The following is a 17,350-nucleotide window of genomic DNA, read 5'->3' on the forward strand; positions in this document are numbered from 1 at the left end:
ACTGCAAATTGGAGGAACAGCACTTCATTTTCCTCTTGGGCAGCCTAAGCCCGGAGGATTCAAAATTGAGGTCTCCAATTTCAAATAACCTCCCTTCCCTTTCCCCGACTCCCTTCACCTCTCCCACTCCCTGCCACTATTCCCTGCCACCAACCAGATTCATCCCTCCCATATACCAACCAGGTTGTACCCTCTGCCTGTCTCCACCTATCCCCACATCACCACTCTGCCCCCTGCCCACCCCCAGTCCTGAAGAAAGGTTACACCCGAAACGTCAACGTTTCCACCTGATGCAGCCTGGCTTGCTGTGTTTATCCAGCTTCCTGCTTGTCTACCTTAGATCAAACTTACAGGCTACTGAAAGCGTTCTTCTCAGATCTCTTGGACATTAGTCGAGTTATTTTGTTAAATATTAGATTCTCATTGCCATCCACTCTCCATATCCTATCCTTATGAACTCATGCCAACCTATGCCCTAACCCATCTCCAATCATCTGTCATATATTCTATATCAATTCATGAACCGCCCCTCCCCCATTCCAAAGGTCCTTTACAGCTCTTATGTAACTTAATGCTATTTGATGCCAATCTATGTTTCCTACATATCCATGCCAACACACCCAGTAAACACCGTAGATTGGCTATAGGAACCTTGCAGAGACAAAAGAAAATAAAGTTCTAAATATCTATTATAAACTTCATTGTATAAAATGATCTCATTCGTGAAAGTCCATTACATACATCTAAATTCTCTGACATACTTAATCCGTTATAAGAATGAACATTGGTATTCTTAATCCAACTTTAAATGCTTCAATAACCTCTTTGAGATGAATATCAAACTGGAAACATATAGCTTCTTCTGTAATGATGAAAAGCTGTGGAAAGCAATGAAGCAATAATAATGCAAAAATTATAGCACTTAGGACTGAGTTAACAAATACCTATTGAAATTGATGGTAAAGAATTTTTTTAACTCTTGTGAACACATTCATGCAGTTTTATCCTTTATTTTTTAAAGGACAGAGGATTTAAATAACCTGACAGTTTGACAGGTTTACACTCTTCAACCATACTTCAAGAACAGTTCTGCCATTGTGTCATGGAGCATATACCACAGAATGAGAATGCTGCTGGAATAAAGGTTAGGTCTGTTTATTCTCTGTAGTGAGGTCAGATGAGTCTCTAGGAGCGTCAGAGGCTGAGGGGTGACCTTATGGAGATTTATAAAATCATGAGGGGCATGGATAGGATAAATAGACAAAGTCTTTTCCCTGGGGTGGGGGAATCCAGAACTAGAGGGCGCAGGTTTAGGGTGAGAGGGGAAAGATATAAAAGAGACCTAAGGGGCAATGTTTTCACGCAGAGGGTGGTACATGTGTTGAATGAGCTGCCAGAGGAAGTGGTGGAGTCTGGTACAATTGCAATATTTAAAGGGCATCTGGATAGATATATGAATTGGAAGGGTTTGGAGGGATATAGGCCGGGTGCTGGCAGGTGGGAATAGATTAGGTTAGGATATCTGGTCGGCATGGACGATTTGGACCAAAGGGTCTATTTCCCTGCTGTACATCTCTATGACTGTATGACTCTGCAAACATCTGGCCCTATTCAAAATATTACTAATGACACCCTGTAATATTTAGCTTTGTGTAAAACCCATGTAAAATGAAAAAATGTACATTTTCAGAATATAATTTTCATAGAAAGGTATTCAGTTGTGTGCAGAAATTGCAGTATTTTCATACCATGAACTTAACTAGAATTAGAGAGAATATTTATTCAATTGGAGTACTTTACCCTGAAATAAATCAGAATGTTCATTGGTTCTTCACACAAATGAGTTATAGTGTATTTTTTATGAGTGACATGTCAATGTTTCGTGACATGTATTCTATTTATAGGAGACAGTTAAAGAAACCATTGAAATAAAGCATTTAAGAACTGAAGAGATAAAGGAAAAAGATGCATGTTAAGAAGGCAATGAAAAGTAAGACTACGTAAGGGAGACAGGAAGAATTGAAGATAATGTTGCAGAAATGGAGACATAAAATTGTTTTCTTCCGTTTCTTAATGAGCGAAGTCACTGAAAAATCAATCAAAAACAATCCAAAATGTGCTTAGTAAATAATCTTAAGGACAGTATTACTTAATAAATGGCTTCATGAGTGAGACCAACATACGAATTTAAAGTCAAGTATGAATCATAGTCACTCTCATGAACGTCAGTAATTTACATTACATTAAGATCTCTGACATATTCCATCTCTAATACCTGCCAGTATCTTACGAAAAGTGAAAAAATATAATCAATAATTTTGTAGCTGATGAAATCAGTTGAAGCTGGTTTATGATGTCACTGTGATGTCATTGCTATGGAAATATTTTTATTCCTCCTGTTACCTTTCTTTTTAAGTGTCATAACCAGGGTAACTTTAACCATCCAGGGTATGGAGTTTCCATCTTTTTAAGATGTGTGAAAACTAAACAGTGCCTCAATGGCTCCAATTCTCACTTTTCAAGCAGTAATGTAACCATTTATTGAAACAGGTCAGTTTGAGATCTATTCTTCCCCAGTAGTTACTAAAGATTAGCCAGTGTAATTTAAAAAAAAACTATTTGAAGTATCTTATTGCAAATATGAGACAGCAATCTTGGAAATAAATTTTTTGCATTTTACTGGTACATTTCTTTATATAATATAAAATATATAACATTCTGAAGTGCAGAACCTAAGTAATTCATAATATTGTTCACAAAGCATTACCAGCATGTAAAAAGTGGCTAGTAAGAGATAGATTGCAGTCTGTTGTGGAGAAAGAGGGTGATATCTGCCAGAGACAAAGGACAATGCTAGAATATTTAAAGGGCACTTTGCGTTGGATTTTGAGGCAAATGGTAACTGACAAAATGTTGTTGGAAGCAGAGATGCTGAAGGTAGTGGATGTCGCCAGATTGATAGACCAGGGTGTACTGCAAAGGCTGATTATGCTCAGAGGGGATAAGTTGTCTCATCCAGATGGCTAGCACTCCCAACTTGCAAGAAAACTGTGGCGGGAGATAGCAGAAGGCCTTGTTATAATCTTCCATTCTTCCTGACTTCAGTAGATATGAGGAACATGCTAGAGGATTGGTGCGTACTAAATCTGACATCCTTACCTGAGAAGGGATGTAAGAACAGCCAGCTAGTCAGTTTAGCATTAATGGTACTTGGAGAGTTTTGAATTAATTAAGGACAGCCAACCTCAATTTGTAATGGCGGACCATGTTCGAATAATTTAATTGAATGTTTTGATAAAGTAATAGGGAGTATTATTCAAGGGAATATAGTGGATGTTACCTAAATGAAGTTTTTACAAAGTAACATATAAAAGGCTGATTTCAACATTGAGGCTCATGTTTCAGGATGAAAAATTAGTTTAAGGATAGAAAACATCTAGGAGTGGTAAATGATATGTTTTCAGGCTGGAGAATGGCGTATAATGGTGGTTGTCAAGGGTCAGAGCTAGGGCCACTGCCTCTTTAATATAAAATGAGTTGTATTTTGGAATACAGTGTAAAATTTCAAAATTTGTTGATAATACCAAACTTGGAGCTGTGACAATGAGTATAATATCACTGAACTGCAATATAGCATAAAGAGGTTTGCAGAATTACAATAAAGGGGCAGATGAAGTTTAATACAGAGAAGTAATGATATGATACAGTGTAGAAGAATAGCTGGTGACAGACAATGTAAATTTGATGACACATCTTTAAGGAAGATGTTGGGACAGAGGACTTTTTGTATCCGTGAGCATGGAACTTTCAAGATGGCAGGAAAAAGTAAATGGGATATTGGACATCATTAATAGAGTTATTGAGTACAAAATAGGGGAATTTATCCTGAATCTTTATAAAGCTTGATTTAAGCTGCATTTGGAGTTTTGTGTCCAGTTTTGGTCACCAGACTTTGAGAAGAATGTGAAAGTCCTTGAAAGAGTCCAGACAAGATCTACCAGAATGTTTTTAGGAAATCAAGTACAAGGTTAAGTTGGAGAAGTTGGGGCAGTCAACTTGGGACAAAGAGATTGAGTTGAGATGTATACAGTTATAGAGTCATTGAATTATACAGCACAGAAACAGACCTGTTGGTCCAACTCATTCATGCCAACCAGATGTCCTAAACTAATGTGGTCCCATTTGCCATCATTTGGCCCATATTCCTATTCATGTACCTGTCCAGGTGACTTTTAAATATTGTAATTGTACCAGCGTCCACTATTTCCTCTGGCAGCTCATTCCATACACTCACCACCCTCTGGGTGAAAAGGTTAGGCCCCTTAGGTCCCTTTTAAATCTTTCCCCTCTCACCTTAAATCTATGCCCTCTCGTTTTGTACTCCCCTAACCTGGGGAAAAGACCTTGACTAGTCAGCCTATCCATGTCCCTCATGATTTTATAAACCTCTATAAGGTCACCCCTCAGCCTCCAGGGAAAAAAAAAGTCCAAGCCTATTCAGCCTCTCCCTATATCTCAAACCCTCAAATCCCGGCAATGTCCTTAAGTTTACAGTTTTAGATAAGACAGATAAAGAAAAACTGTTCCCATTTAGCTGATGGTACAAGAGAAGTGGACACAGGTTTAAGCTTTTCTTTTTTGTCAGAGGGTCATCAGTCTGTCAAATTCTTCTTCCCAAACAGCAGTGGAGGCAGGGCCACTGAATGTCTTGAACACTGAATTAAGTACATGTTTGATTTACAAAAGAGTCAAGAGTCAGGCAGAGTGTGAGGTGGGGTGGGAGAGCAGACAGGAAAGTGGAGCTGAGACCAAATCAGAGGAGGCTGTCAGGACCATATGGCCGACTTGCGCTTCTAATCTGGTTGACATAGACAAGTTGTATCAAAAGGTCTGCTTCTGTGCTGTATAAGTCTATAACTGTATAACTCTCAACTCAACCTCTTTGTTTCAAGGTGGCTGTAGCAACCTCTCCAACTTAACCTTGCACTTAACTTCCCAAAAACATTCTCATAAATCTCCTCTGGACCCTTGTGTTGTTTTGGGCAAGATAAAAAGGAGGAATTTAAGGAAGAACTGTTTTATGCAGCAATGATAATGAACTGGAACTTGCTGTCTATGATCAATGACTGCAAAAGGAGATTCGCGATTGATGCAGTATAGAGTCATAGAGTTACACAGAACAGGAATGGACCTTTCAGTCCAACTTGTCCATGCCAACCAGATGTCCTAAGCTGATCTAGTCCCATTTGCCAGCATTTGGCCCATATTCCTCTAAACCCTTCGTGTACCTGTCAAGATGCCTTTTAAATGTTGTACCAGCCTCCATCACTTCTTCTGGCAGCTCGTTCCATACACTCACCACCCTGGAGCAATGGCTGGGCAGTTGGACGGGTTGTGTAGATATAATTGGTAAATGAGACTGACTGGATTGCTCTGCAGAGAAGTAGCTTGGACTCGGCATGCCAAAATAGCCTCTCTCCACACCAATAACTTTCTTTAGCTGAAGCCAATACATAATGCAGGAAGGGGTTTAATTGCCAGTCTTTGCTTAATCAGCTGATTACATTGGAATGAGAATAAGGAGTGCCATAATTTGTAATCTTGCTTGACATTCTGCTCCCGATCACCATCCAAGGATTCCAGTTGTACATGCATGTTGATTGAAAATAAAATTGATTTAGGTATCATAGCCAAATAGACAGTTGACCTTGCATAAGTTCAAAGATAAAGAAAAGCTACTTCAGTAGTGTACTGGAGAATTTCTAATTACAGTGAAATTGTTCTCCACCAAGGAGTCAACATCTTTAGGAGTCTTGGAAAAGTAAAATTTAAATTGCTTTTACTTTATATAATTTCTCACTGTCCATATACTGAGGTTGATTGATATCATGCCATTTTTTCACTCAATAATACAACACTTAACCTTCGTATTTGGATTTGTGTGTTTGCTTGCTTCAGTGGTAACCTATAACCTTTCAGTCAGAAAGTCATGGACTCAAGCCCCACCCTGGGTACTTGAGCAAAGAAATCTAAGCTGTTACTTCACTACTGTGCTGATGAAATATTTCACAAGAAGTGCTATCTTTTTAAGGAAATATAAAATTGAGGTATTTTCTTCTTATGCAGGTGAATTAAACATGTCTTAGTCTTTTTTTCTGAAATTTAACCCTCAAACCAATCCCACCAACCACAGACCTTCTTGTCACTTTATCCCATTGTGGTTATGAAAAATTGACGTGTGCAAATTGATATTTGCATTTTATGTTAAGGAAATGAATAGACTTTAAATATCTAATTGATTGAAAAATGCTTTGGGACATTTTGAGAATGTAAAATGTGTTTATATAAATGCAGTTTCCTTCGTTCTTGTTGGTATGTATGTTAAGTAGCTGTGGAGGTATCATTCTTGGACTGGAATGTTCCAAGTATGCTATCACATAAAGTTCTTATTGATGAACCTTACTGAAATTCAAGACGTTTCAGTCTAGAACAAATCTAATCCAAGCGAGTCCCAGAACTTACGTCTCTTTATTTGTGACATATTAATTTAACTTCTCACTGTCTATCTACAATTCACATTAGAAGGAGCTTTCATAAAACTCCATCTGTCCAATTATAAAAGTTGCCGATATTCTAATTAATTTATCATATATTAAGTAAAGCAATTTTCCTTTTAAATTGAAGATGTTGCCTATTTATGATTAAATTTCTGTCAGAATCAATCTTTTGTTTTTTTTCTCATCAGTGTTATTAGCTGTCAATAGAGATAATAGTGATCTGGCCAAAGCTGGTCAATGCAAATCCCAATCCAGGATTTGAGCACATGATCCATGCTCACTCGGCATTGAGGTAGTGAGGGAGTGTCCATAGTGTCACCCATATACGGGTAGTTGGACGATGAACCAACCAGATGCATATAAAATCCCGTGGCATTATTCCAAGAAGAATTGAGAAGTTCTCCTGGTGTCCTAGCCAAGACGTTTTTTTAATCTCAAGCAAATCATGCTGCTTTATATCTCTCTCTACATTACAAAAATAGTTACACTTCAAACATTTCCATTGGTTGTATGAACGTATAAATAAGGAGCAAGAGTAGACCACTTAGCCCTTCAAAGCCTGTTCCGCATTGCAAGAAAATCGTAGATGATCTGATTTTACCCTCAACTCTATATTCCCACAAGCCCCCATCCCTTTCATCCCCATGGTAATTAAATATCTTTTTAGCTTTGCCTTAAAACTATTTATAGACTCTGCATTCACTGCCCTTTTGAGGAATGGAATTCCAAAGACTCACAACCCTTTCTGTTTTAACTGGGCAGCCCCTTATTTTTTTTTCTCTTGCTCCTTTTCCAAAGACACCCAAACTTTTGTTTTTTTTTCTTTTTGTTTCTCCCACACTACTGCCTAACTGAGGTAGAGACACCATTTTATTTTTTTTTTAAAACCCCCACACTACCGCCTAACTGCGGTAGTGCTTATTTTTTCCCCCGCACCCATGGTGTGTGTGTAGGTGTGAGATACAGTGAAAGACACAAAGTGCATGAATCTTTATTCAATTTCCACCACCAGGAAGATAGGAAAACACCGGGGTGGCCAGTGACAAACACTGCCCTTCACATCAAAGGGCAGTGCTGTGTGATCAAAACAGTGAAGGGGAGGGTAGGGACTAAATCAAAATAGAGTTAGCCCCTTATTTTTAAGCTGGAACTCTTAAATCTAGATTCGCCTACAACAGAAGCCATCGTTTCAACATCCATCTGGTCAAGTCTTTCAAAATAATTTCAAAAACTTCCAATTTCTGTATAAAACACATTGGGCTGTTGTGGGATCATGAATCTGTTTTTTTAAGAAGAATTCAGAAAACTTTTTAGACATAAAGTTTATTTTTGATTAATAAAGATAAAACTTATGAAAAAGCGGTACAACTTGGACACAGAAATGGCTGATCTACATTATCTCAGACTCATAATGTCGTTTCCAAATCTGACTTTTAAACCCCCGAGTGAATAATGCCATTTATTGCATATTGTAGTTGGTTGAGCAATGTGCCTCCCATGTTGCTAATGTAGTCACCAATAACGAGGTGAAGTTGCATTCGAGCCAAATACCTAAGCGTGTCTATATACTTTCCAAAAAGGACAAACTCAAAACATCCCCTATCATTGCAGCATCTCCCAGGTGCACGTGAACTGACATCCAATCAGAGGGGCCACTCGGGTTAATCCCAATTAGCCGGAACCTTTCGCGATGAAATAGTGCAGACACAGAACTAAATCTGCATTAATAATGTTGTGTTCAGATCAGGAAAAGCGCAACGTAACCAAAGTCGAACGGCTTTCTGGTGTGGATGGGGTTCGGCTTTTGCTAGTGTGTGCTGCAGGTGTGTTTGTGCGGTGGAGAGGTACAGAAAATGTTTGGTGTGCTTCGAATTAAACCTGTTGGACTATAACCTGGTGTTGTGTGATTTTTTTTTTTTAACTTTGTACACCCTAGTCCAACACCGGCATCTCCAAAATGTTTAGACTGTGAAGGGGTGTGAAATCTATAAATTGCGGCAACGAAGGCAGCAAAGCATTCATTTGGCTGTAAAGATTTTGTGGAAATGTGGGTGGTGCTAGTAACAGTTATGATTTTCTATGGTTCGCGTTAAATGCATCTTTGTAAGATAAGCTGCATTTTGTATTTCTGTTTTGTGCGCAATGCCTTCTGTACTTTGTTGTCTTGCTAGTTGATAAGTGTTAATTTCAGAAGCTAATTAGATTGTAAAGTAACCCATCTTTTAACCATGACGATGCGTTCTTCAAGGTTAGTTTGTTTTATTAGTTTAGTCCCTAGGTGATTGAATTGTTGAATGAGTGATAAAATGAAGTTTTACTTACAACTTTGCCCTGAGCCCATCAAAATAAAACTTCTTTTTTTTTAAGTTAATTGGTATTAAACACCTTATGCTTCACTTAATCCTAATTCAAATATTTTTGGCAGTTTCACTAACAATATTACAAGCAATATTTTTTAATTCTTTCAGGAAAGAGCAGGTGTTCTCAATTCTTTCATTTGAAGACCAGAATTAACTATTTATACTCTCATGAAGCAGCATGATAGATATTTGTTGCGTGACTGTTATTTTGTACTCCCCAGCTTTCTAGTGAATTCCAGGCACTAAAATAGTCCTGTTGACTTGAGTAGATTTGATAGTAATGACCATCTCTAATAGTTTTTAAGATTTTACATCTATGTAAAACAGAATTTTTAAATCTACTTGTAATTTGAATTTTCCAAATTCACTTCAGTTGCTTTCTTAATGATAGCAGCTGTTATGAATATTTTATTTTATTCAACAAGAACATGCTTATGAATCATTTTTTGGCTACTTAAATGTTTTCAGTATTGTTTTAGAAGAATGTACTTGTTGGCAAATCTTGTTTTAAGCGAGTGTGAGAATGTGAAAGTCAAATATTTAAGTTGTCAGATCTATAAATTTTGATTTTATGTTTGAGAAGTCCATCAATGTGGTAGAGTTGTATTAGGTGTGACTAAATATGCTTTTGGAAAACTAATTGGGGGTTTAGTTTAACTCAGAGCTTCATTATACACTTTTTTTCCTTGTGGATTCTTCTTAGATATTAATTGTGGAACTGGAGGGTAGTTAACAAGACCCCGCTCAAAAAGAAATTCATTAGTCTAATATTTATTATGGACTAGGGTGCTGGATGGTTGGTTTGTAAACCAATGATACAGTATGGGATCAATTCCCAGATCAGTTGAAGTTACCATGAAGGTCCTTCAGTCACTTCTCGTCATCTGAGGCATGGTGACCTCTGGCAAAACCACTACCAGTCGTCTCTGAGAGCAGTCTTATATTACCAGTATGACTATTTTCCATTTTCTTGTGGACTACCTATAGTCCAAGATTCAAGATCAGCTAGTAAGCATTTAGAAATACATGAGGTAATCAAATCTAAAATATCTTAATGTATAATATTTGACAAAAAGTTACAAGACAGGTAAAATGTTTGTTAATGAATTTTCAGGAGGTTGTTCAGTAATAAACCAAAAACCTGGTAAGCAGTTCAAGTTTGTGAATGGAATGAATCTGCATAGTTAAAGGGGAATGTTTTTAGATTGGAGATGCATATTGATAGTGTTTTCCTGTATTTCAAACTTGTTTCATTCTTGTATGGTGGAAATCAATTAGGAGTAGCATCTAAATTAGCTGGCCATACAATAAGGGGTTTGACTGACAGTGAAAAAGCTGTAAGATACTTCAAAAGGACAACAGATAGATGATGGATATGTTGAGCGTGCATATCACAAGTTAATTTTATTTGGATGGAAATAAAGAATGGAACTAAACCATTAATGGTAAAATACTAAATGATGCACATGAGTAATATGTCAGTAAGTAGCCCAAATAAAGAATTGAATGTAATCAGTGCTGTGACCAAATTTAAGCATTTTTATTATAAGAAAACACACTTTGGAGCATACAAATGAGGTGTAAGTATCATAAAGTAATAAATGTCATTAATTTCAAAAAATGGTAACAAGAATAGGATGATACTAGGGTTGGAAAAGGTTGTGATGAAAAACTTGCCATGAACTGGTTTCACTAAAGCCGATAATGCAAACGGGAGACTTTTCAATAAAGTAGTTATTGCAAACCGAGGGGAAGTCACTCTGAAACACTCATACATTTATAATCCTGTATGCAGTGGAGTTAGACATTTGGCTTAGAACAATGCATGGTTTCCCAGAACTATTTGATGATAGAACTGTTTGATCCATCTTTTTAAAGGAAACTCTTAAATGTGAAATATAGAAAACAGTGTAACTAGTCTGGAAAAGCTCTAACAAAATCTACAGGATGTATTAACTAATACTTAAACTTTTCAGTTATTTTTAAGGAAACCTTCTTGAATTCAATGAACTAAATACAGTAAATCATTTACTCAAAGTCAATAAGTTGACATGCAGAATATGTATCTGTAGTTTTGTGCTAATAGTGCCAAAAAGCCATTTGACTTGGTGGCTCTTAACAACTGGAGCAGTTCAAAATTTAATCCAACTATACTGCTCAGTATATAAGGTTTCACAATGTCCAGGAAATGGGTTTCTATAAAGCCTTAACCTCAGAAGTTCATGTCTCATTCAAAGTGCTCAACCTTTTTTCATTTTTACCTTGTGGTTGTTTTGTGGGTGATTGTTTAAATTAGCACACTGTTGACATTATAATAGTGATCACTCTTTAAAAGGCAATTTATTACCTGTAGGGCATAGCAGGACACTGAGGTTGTTGAGCTTGCTAGCATGTGACCCTCTTTTGACAACTTGGTCTGTGTTTGCAAAACTCTACAAATGGCCTATCCTGCTGACGAACCTTTTTTTTTAGAGCTGTATTGAGGTTCTTTAGTATCCATTCAACAAAATAATGCTTACACTTTGGCCACTTCGTTTATTTTTAAGCATGGGAAGAACAGTTGCAGCAATCAGTTGAGTTTCTTTGACCTGTGGTTGTTAAAGAACTATTGTCAAGATACCCTGACATGAGCTTGACTGACCTTATTAGTTATTTGCTGTGTCCATATTGTGCCATGTAATAAACTAACTTGCTTTGTAAACAAGTGAAACAGCTGAGCTGGCACCTACTAAACATTTTGCTATTTGGTTATCTTGGTGTCATCGTGCTACAAAGCAGAGATGTTTTTCTTTAACTCAGTTATTTTGTTCAACTGTGGTCATATCCCTGAAGTGAAATTTTTCAACTGTTGTATGTTGCAGTTTTCCTAATGGATAGTAAGTACAAAGGTGAAATTTTTCATTCCTCTTAAATTGTAATTCTAGACTTGATGCTGAACAAACAGCTTTTGAACTCGACTGGTCCTCAATTATCATTATATTTAAATATTTGGGGCACTTTGTCCTGTGTGTTTAACTGCAAGCTCTTTTTCCCTGAAGAGCCTCTTATTTTTGAGTACATGTATTTAATATACTTTTTTGTTTGTTTTTTTTTCCAGTGGATTAAAGTCCAAAGACCCAATATGGCTGAAAGTAAAGCCACTAGTGTGCTGAGCTGGGATCAAGTGAGCAGTTTGAATGATGTCCTCACTGAGGTGGTCCTCATTCACGGCCGTGGAAACTTTCCAACATTAGAGGTCAGACTCAAAGATGTGGTTAAGACTGTAAGGACCAGGCTGTTTGAAAGTGGAGTTCTAGTACGGGATGTCCGTCTTAATGGGTCAGCAGCCAGCCATGTCCTAGTAAAGAATAATGGCTTGAATTACAAAGATTTGGACTTAATTTTTGGGGTTGATCTACCAGGGGAAACTGAATTCCAGTTGGTAAAAGATGTGGTGCTGGGTTGTCTGTTGGAGTTCCTTCCAGAAGGAGTTAACAAAGAAAAAATCACCCCCCTTACACTCAAAGAGGTCTATGTGCAAAAAATGGTGAAGGTCTGTACGGATACAGATCGTTGGAGCTTGATCTCCCTCTCCAACAATAATGGAAAAAACGTGGAGTTAAAATTTGTGGACTCTCTCCGCCGACAGTTTGAGTTTAGTGTTGATTCCTTCCAGATCATCTTGGATTCTCTCTTATTTTATTATGATTACTCGGAGAACCCAATGAGTGAGCATTTCCATCCAACAGTAATTGGGGAAAGTGTATATGGGGACTTTGAGGAAGCATTAGATCACCTCAGGAATACACTGATTGCAACCAAAACGCCAGAGGAAATCAGAGGAGGAGGACTGCTTAAATACTGCAACCTTCTGGTAAGAGAATTCAAACCAGCCAGTGAAGAAGTAATTAAATCCTTAGAGCGGTACATGTGCTCTCGTTTCTTTATTGATTTCCCAGACATCACTGAACAACAGAGAAAGCTAGAAGTCTACCTCCAGAATCACTTCATCGGGGAGGAGAAAAGCAAATATGATTACCTGATGATCTTGAGGAATGTTGTGAATGAGAGCACTGTTTGTTTGATGGGACACGAAAGACGCCAAACTCTCAACTTAATCAGCCTTTTGGCACTCAAGGTGCTGGCAGAGCAAAACATCATCCCTAATGTCACCAATGTCACTTGTTATTACCAGCCTGCTCCATATGTCAGTGATGCAAACTTTAGCAACTACTATGTAGCGCACACTGCCACTTCATACCAACAATCGTATCCTACCTGGCTTCCCTGCAACTAATAAGTAATGCTATGTTCACAGTTGACTTGTGTGCAGATTGATGCAGCTCAGCTCACCATTGTGGCTTCTTTCATTCACCTTAGCTGAGAAGGGAGCAAACCCTGTGGCTGTTGTATATGTTGCACGTATTAAACTGCAATGAGAATACAAGGATAATATGCACACATTAATTTTTGCTGTAGGAAAATCCAAAAAAGTCACTGATCAATGGTACATAAATTTTTAGGACTATAACTCTATGCTATCAAGAGTCCTGATAGTACACTGTGTCATAGTGTTCTGGCAATGTAAATTTCTGTAAAGGGTTATCTATTCTCACACTGTGTACTAGCAACAAATTTGTTAATTTTAGGGCAAAAATGCAAATAAGAATTCACGATAATTCAGCACTTTTTTTTTTAAAGTAACCCATTAGGTAAGTTTGCAAATAAAAATGTAGGGGTTTCAGTGATTTTGCTTTTTTTTTTGAACATGAGGCACAATGTTAGAAACCTACAGTTCACACTTCGGTTAGAATTCTAAGTCATTCCTGTAGTGACTTAGTAGGGAAAGGTGGTGGGTGTGAAGAAAGAATTGGTGTGCTTGTGTATAAAGCTGCAAAGATTCGCTGCACAACTGCAAAACAAGTTTACAGATAAGCAGGCCATATTATAGTTGGCTTGGGTGACAATGATGGACCATCGCCATACCAAGAAAGGAGAATGTGTAATCTGGAAATTTCTACCTCTTGAATAAATGACAATTGGTATTTGAAGATAAAATCTTGCATTTGCAAAAACATTTTAGAAGATAAAATTCAAACTAAATTTTCCTGTTATTTTTGTATAAGCTCTGCTACTCAGGAAAATGAGCTGAGCGATCTTAAAAGGTTAGTTGCACACTATCCCTAAGTTAGCTGTGTTAATGAATACAGTAAAGCCTTCTGCAGAGTGAGTTGCAATGTTGAATTATTTTGGTGCAGAAAATAGCTATGCTTCTGCATCATGGTGTATAAATACACTTTTTTTCATGGCTGCTTGCATCAGCCTTTTAATCTAAATCCCATTCCCAGGTAATGGAAGTTTGGGCTGAAGTTAGTGTATTCTTAATGCAGCTTTACTGGGTTGGAGGAAAGTCCAAATCTAACAAGTGTCAATTTTTAAATTGTCCTTACCACTCCAGTAAGTGCCCTGGAATAGGGATAGAGAAGTGTAATTTGAACTTTCTGAACTCTAAGTCTGCCAATGTGTGGCAGGCTGGCTTTCAAATGCATGGTTCATGGTGTGAAAGAAGTACAAATTTTGCTAAGTTCCAGGTGCAGAAACTAGTGTGCAGTAACACTGAGCTTTGCCTGAATTTAGTAAACTGAGTGATCTTTCTTTTGAGCTAAAATATAGATGACGTTAGATACTAAACCACACTGAGGTAATGTGACATGAAACTTTTTATTCACGTTCTGCTCTGGACCAGATTGTTTTGTCCTTCAATTTGAATGGAGTTTGTGAATAAATAGAATCCTCGATTTAAATATAACGAATATTTCCTGAAACACCTCAGGCCTGGAAATGTCAAAGTTGATATTTGTGAGCTGATTTGTTAATATCTTTTTCTCTCAAAAGAAAGTGGGTGGGAACAGCTTAAATTGAATATAACCAGTGGACTGACAGTAACAAAGTACATCAAATTACTTCCATTAACATTTTTGAATTAATGCTAACACCAGGAAAAATTATGCAGCAACTCCTGCCATTAAATAAACAAGAACACAGTGTACTATTGGTGAGGCCTTTTTTGTTTGAGATTTAATTATGCAAAGTGTTAATGAATGCAGTCAATCTAGGATGGTCCAGCACACATTCCAGTTCAGTGTGAACATAGTATTGCTGTACTTAAGTGCAGGGGACAATTGAAAATTGCAACTTTAATAAATTGTATACTGAATTTCAAAACACCAGCTCAGAATTACATAGAACAGAAAATAGCAGAGTATAACTTTGCAAATGTAAAGGCTTTATTTTTGACACTTATGTCCTTTTGAACACTTGTGTATAGTTTCAATAAAGAATATTGGGAGCGGCTGAGAGGACTAGAACTTGGGTATACTTTTTAAAAGCTGGTTAGTGAGGTGGGTTCTAAGTTCTGAATTGAACAAATTCTTGCTGCAGTCGCAGTCAGATTCAGTCAAGTTCAATGAATTTTGATCAGAATTGTGCATGAAAGGAAGTCTGTTGCCCAGTATGTCCTGAAGCTATTTCATTAAGGGAAATGGAGAAATAAGTTGTAAAGATGTACATTAAACCTTTGTATTGCACAGGGAACTCTCTCTCTAGTGTCGATTTCTATTGCAATGTGATTGTCTTCTATAGACAGTGGCAAATTTCTGCATAGTTGCACAATTGGTGAGATTTGTTTCTAATCTGGATGATATTAAACTGTTCAGCCATTGCGTGGGGCATCAAAGTTGCATTTGGTTCTGTTCTCAAATAGATACCTAAATATTCATTTTTCTGGGAGAGTCACAAGGTAGTGACACGAAATGGGAATTTCCCAAACAGTGGGGAGGGAAAAGGTGCTAAGTACAGACAGTCAATTAAATCTGGGATAATCTTGATCTGTATGATTTGTTGCCTTATCACCTGGTGAATTTACCCACCCAGCAAGAAAGTCTGAAAAGGATATGTTTATTATTTTTTGGGCATCTAAGCATGCTATAGTCTTGAGTGCTTGCTACTACACTTAATGTTGCAAAATGTAGCTAAATCAGATACTCAATGCTTAGTTCAGGATTGTGTAAATACTGGGTGAGTGTATGAGGCATTGGAATTCTCTTGCTGGTGTATGTTTTTGTTTGATTTTTGTACCCTGATTTCAGTTATTTTCCTGTAACTAGGGACAGGCATCAAAAGGAGGAAACAACTATTCTTATTCAAATTTTTTTTGTTGGGTTTGAATAATAAGTATAGAGATGATTGGGGCTGAGACTTCTATTCCTGTGAGAATTTAAAATTGTATTTTTATTTTAAGATTAACTCAGCTATTACTAGCAATACTTGTGTATTTAAAGTTTCCAGATTGTGCTGCTGTACATGCTTTGTACAAATATGTAGACCTTTGGTCCCTATTTGACAATAAAGACTAACCAATAAAAGGTCAACTCAATTGAATTTATTTTTTAAACAAATTTGCTGATTGTCCTTTTTTTCATTTGTCTGACAAATCGAGAAACTAGATGTTTGTGCTAGGTCAAACCACTGCATGACATGTAGAAAGAATCATTGAATTGCTGTATACGTCAGTTACAAATTTCAGCCATCGTATAGAATTCTACCTTCATCGCTTTTTTGTTTTTTTGCTTTAGTTCCAATTTTTGTAATTTTAAAAGACTGAGTTTTTACACCACATAGACTTTGTCTTAAATCGCTAAACCTTCAGCATGCTGCTTTGACATTACTTTAAAAGCCTGCCTTTCTGATTGATTATCCTATGCTATCTTTGTTTAGTGGGGTGTCTTTTTAAAATCTAATTACTGTATAAACTTTTTTTACTACTTTATAGGCATTGTATAAATGTAAATTGGCATTTAATACATGGATAGTGAACTTGAAGTTATGTTTTAAGCTTGGTGTTTTTCTAATAAGTGTAGTATTATGTTCTTTCACCTACTGGTGTGTGGAGCAATCTATATATAGGTCATTATTAAAGTAAACTAAGATTATTGTAACCTGATAAGGTCCTTCTAATACCAAACTGAGATCAATTATGTTGGCCTTGACAGATCAATTCAGCATTCCCTGTCAAGTCTGAAAACTAATCTTCCAACTCTATGGTGTTTCCTAACTTAAAATATTTAGGAAAAATTTCAATGTCTACTTTTCCTTTTGAACAACTGAATGGATTCCCTTTTCAATGTTTGCACAAATATCTAAATACAATGAGAGACTCAGTTGAGGCTTATCCTTTTGTAACCCACCAGCTTGGAGTATGGTCCACACCAGCAGCAATAATCCTGCATTACAGTTGCTTGTGTGTGAAACAATCCAGCAACCTAGGTTCTACTTCCACTTTCAACCTGAAGGGTTATAGATGAATTAAGTCAAAATTCATGATGGTATAATGCCAAGTCATTGGGATTTGAGACTTTTGATTTGATTAGTGTCATGTGTACTTAAGTACAGTGA

General features: G+C 37.0%; 1 protein-coding gene across 10 annotated transcripts in view; it reads left to right on the forward strand.

Moving 5' to 3' along the window:
- tent5c (terminal nucleotidyltransferase 5C) overlaps window positions 1–16,777 on the forward strand; it is a 32,401-nt gene extending 15,624 nt beyond the window's left edge. For 3 of the 10 annotated variants that reach the window (XM_043700945.2, XM_043700943.2, XM_087992783.1), the window contains one exon: window positions 12,015–16,777. In XM_043700945.2, coding sequence (XP_043556880.2) covers window positions 12,039–13,193 — 1,155 coding nt within the window. In that variant the 5' untranslated portion in view covers window positions 12,015–12,038 and the 3' untranslated portion in view covers window positions 13,194–16,777. Of the gene's footprint in view, window positions 1–1,021; window positions 1,145–8,230; window positions 8,402–8,584; window positions 8,605–8,667; window positions 8,806–9,928; window positions 9,949–11,535; window positions 11,794–12,014 lie in introns of those variants that run through there. The other 7 variants (XM_087992782.1, XM_043700942.2, XM_043700944.2 and 4 more) reach the window with 7 other exon arrangements.
- The last annotated feature ends 573 nt before the right edge of the window (window positions 16,778–17,350 follow it).

This window comes from Chiloscyllium plagiosum, unplaced genomic scaffold, assembly GCF_037043375.1.
Source record: "Chiloscyllium plagiosum isolate Xiang-an unplaced genomic scaffold, Cpla_swu_hap1 HiC_scaffold_12, whole genome shotgun sequence".
NCBI classification, from domain to species: domain Eukaryota; kingdom Metazoa; phylum Chordata; class Chondrichthyes; order Orectolobiformes; family Hemiscylliidae; genus Chiloscyllium; species Chiloscyllium plagiosum.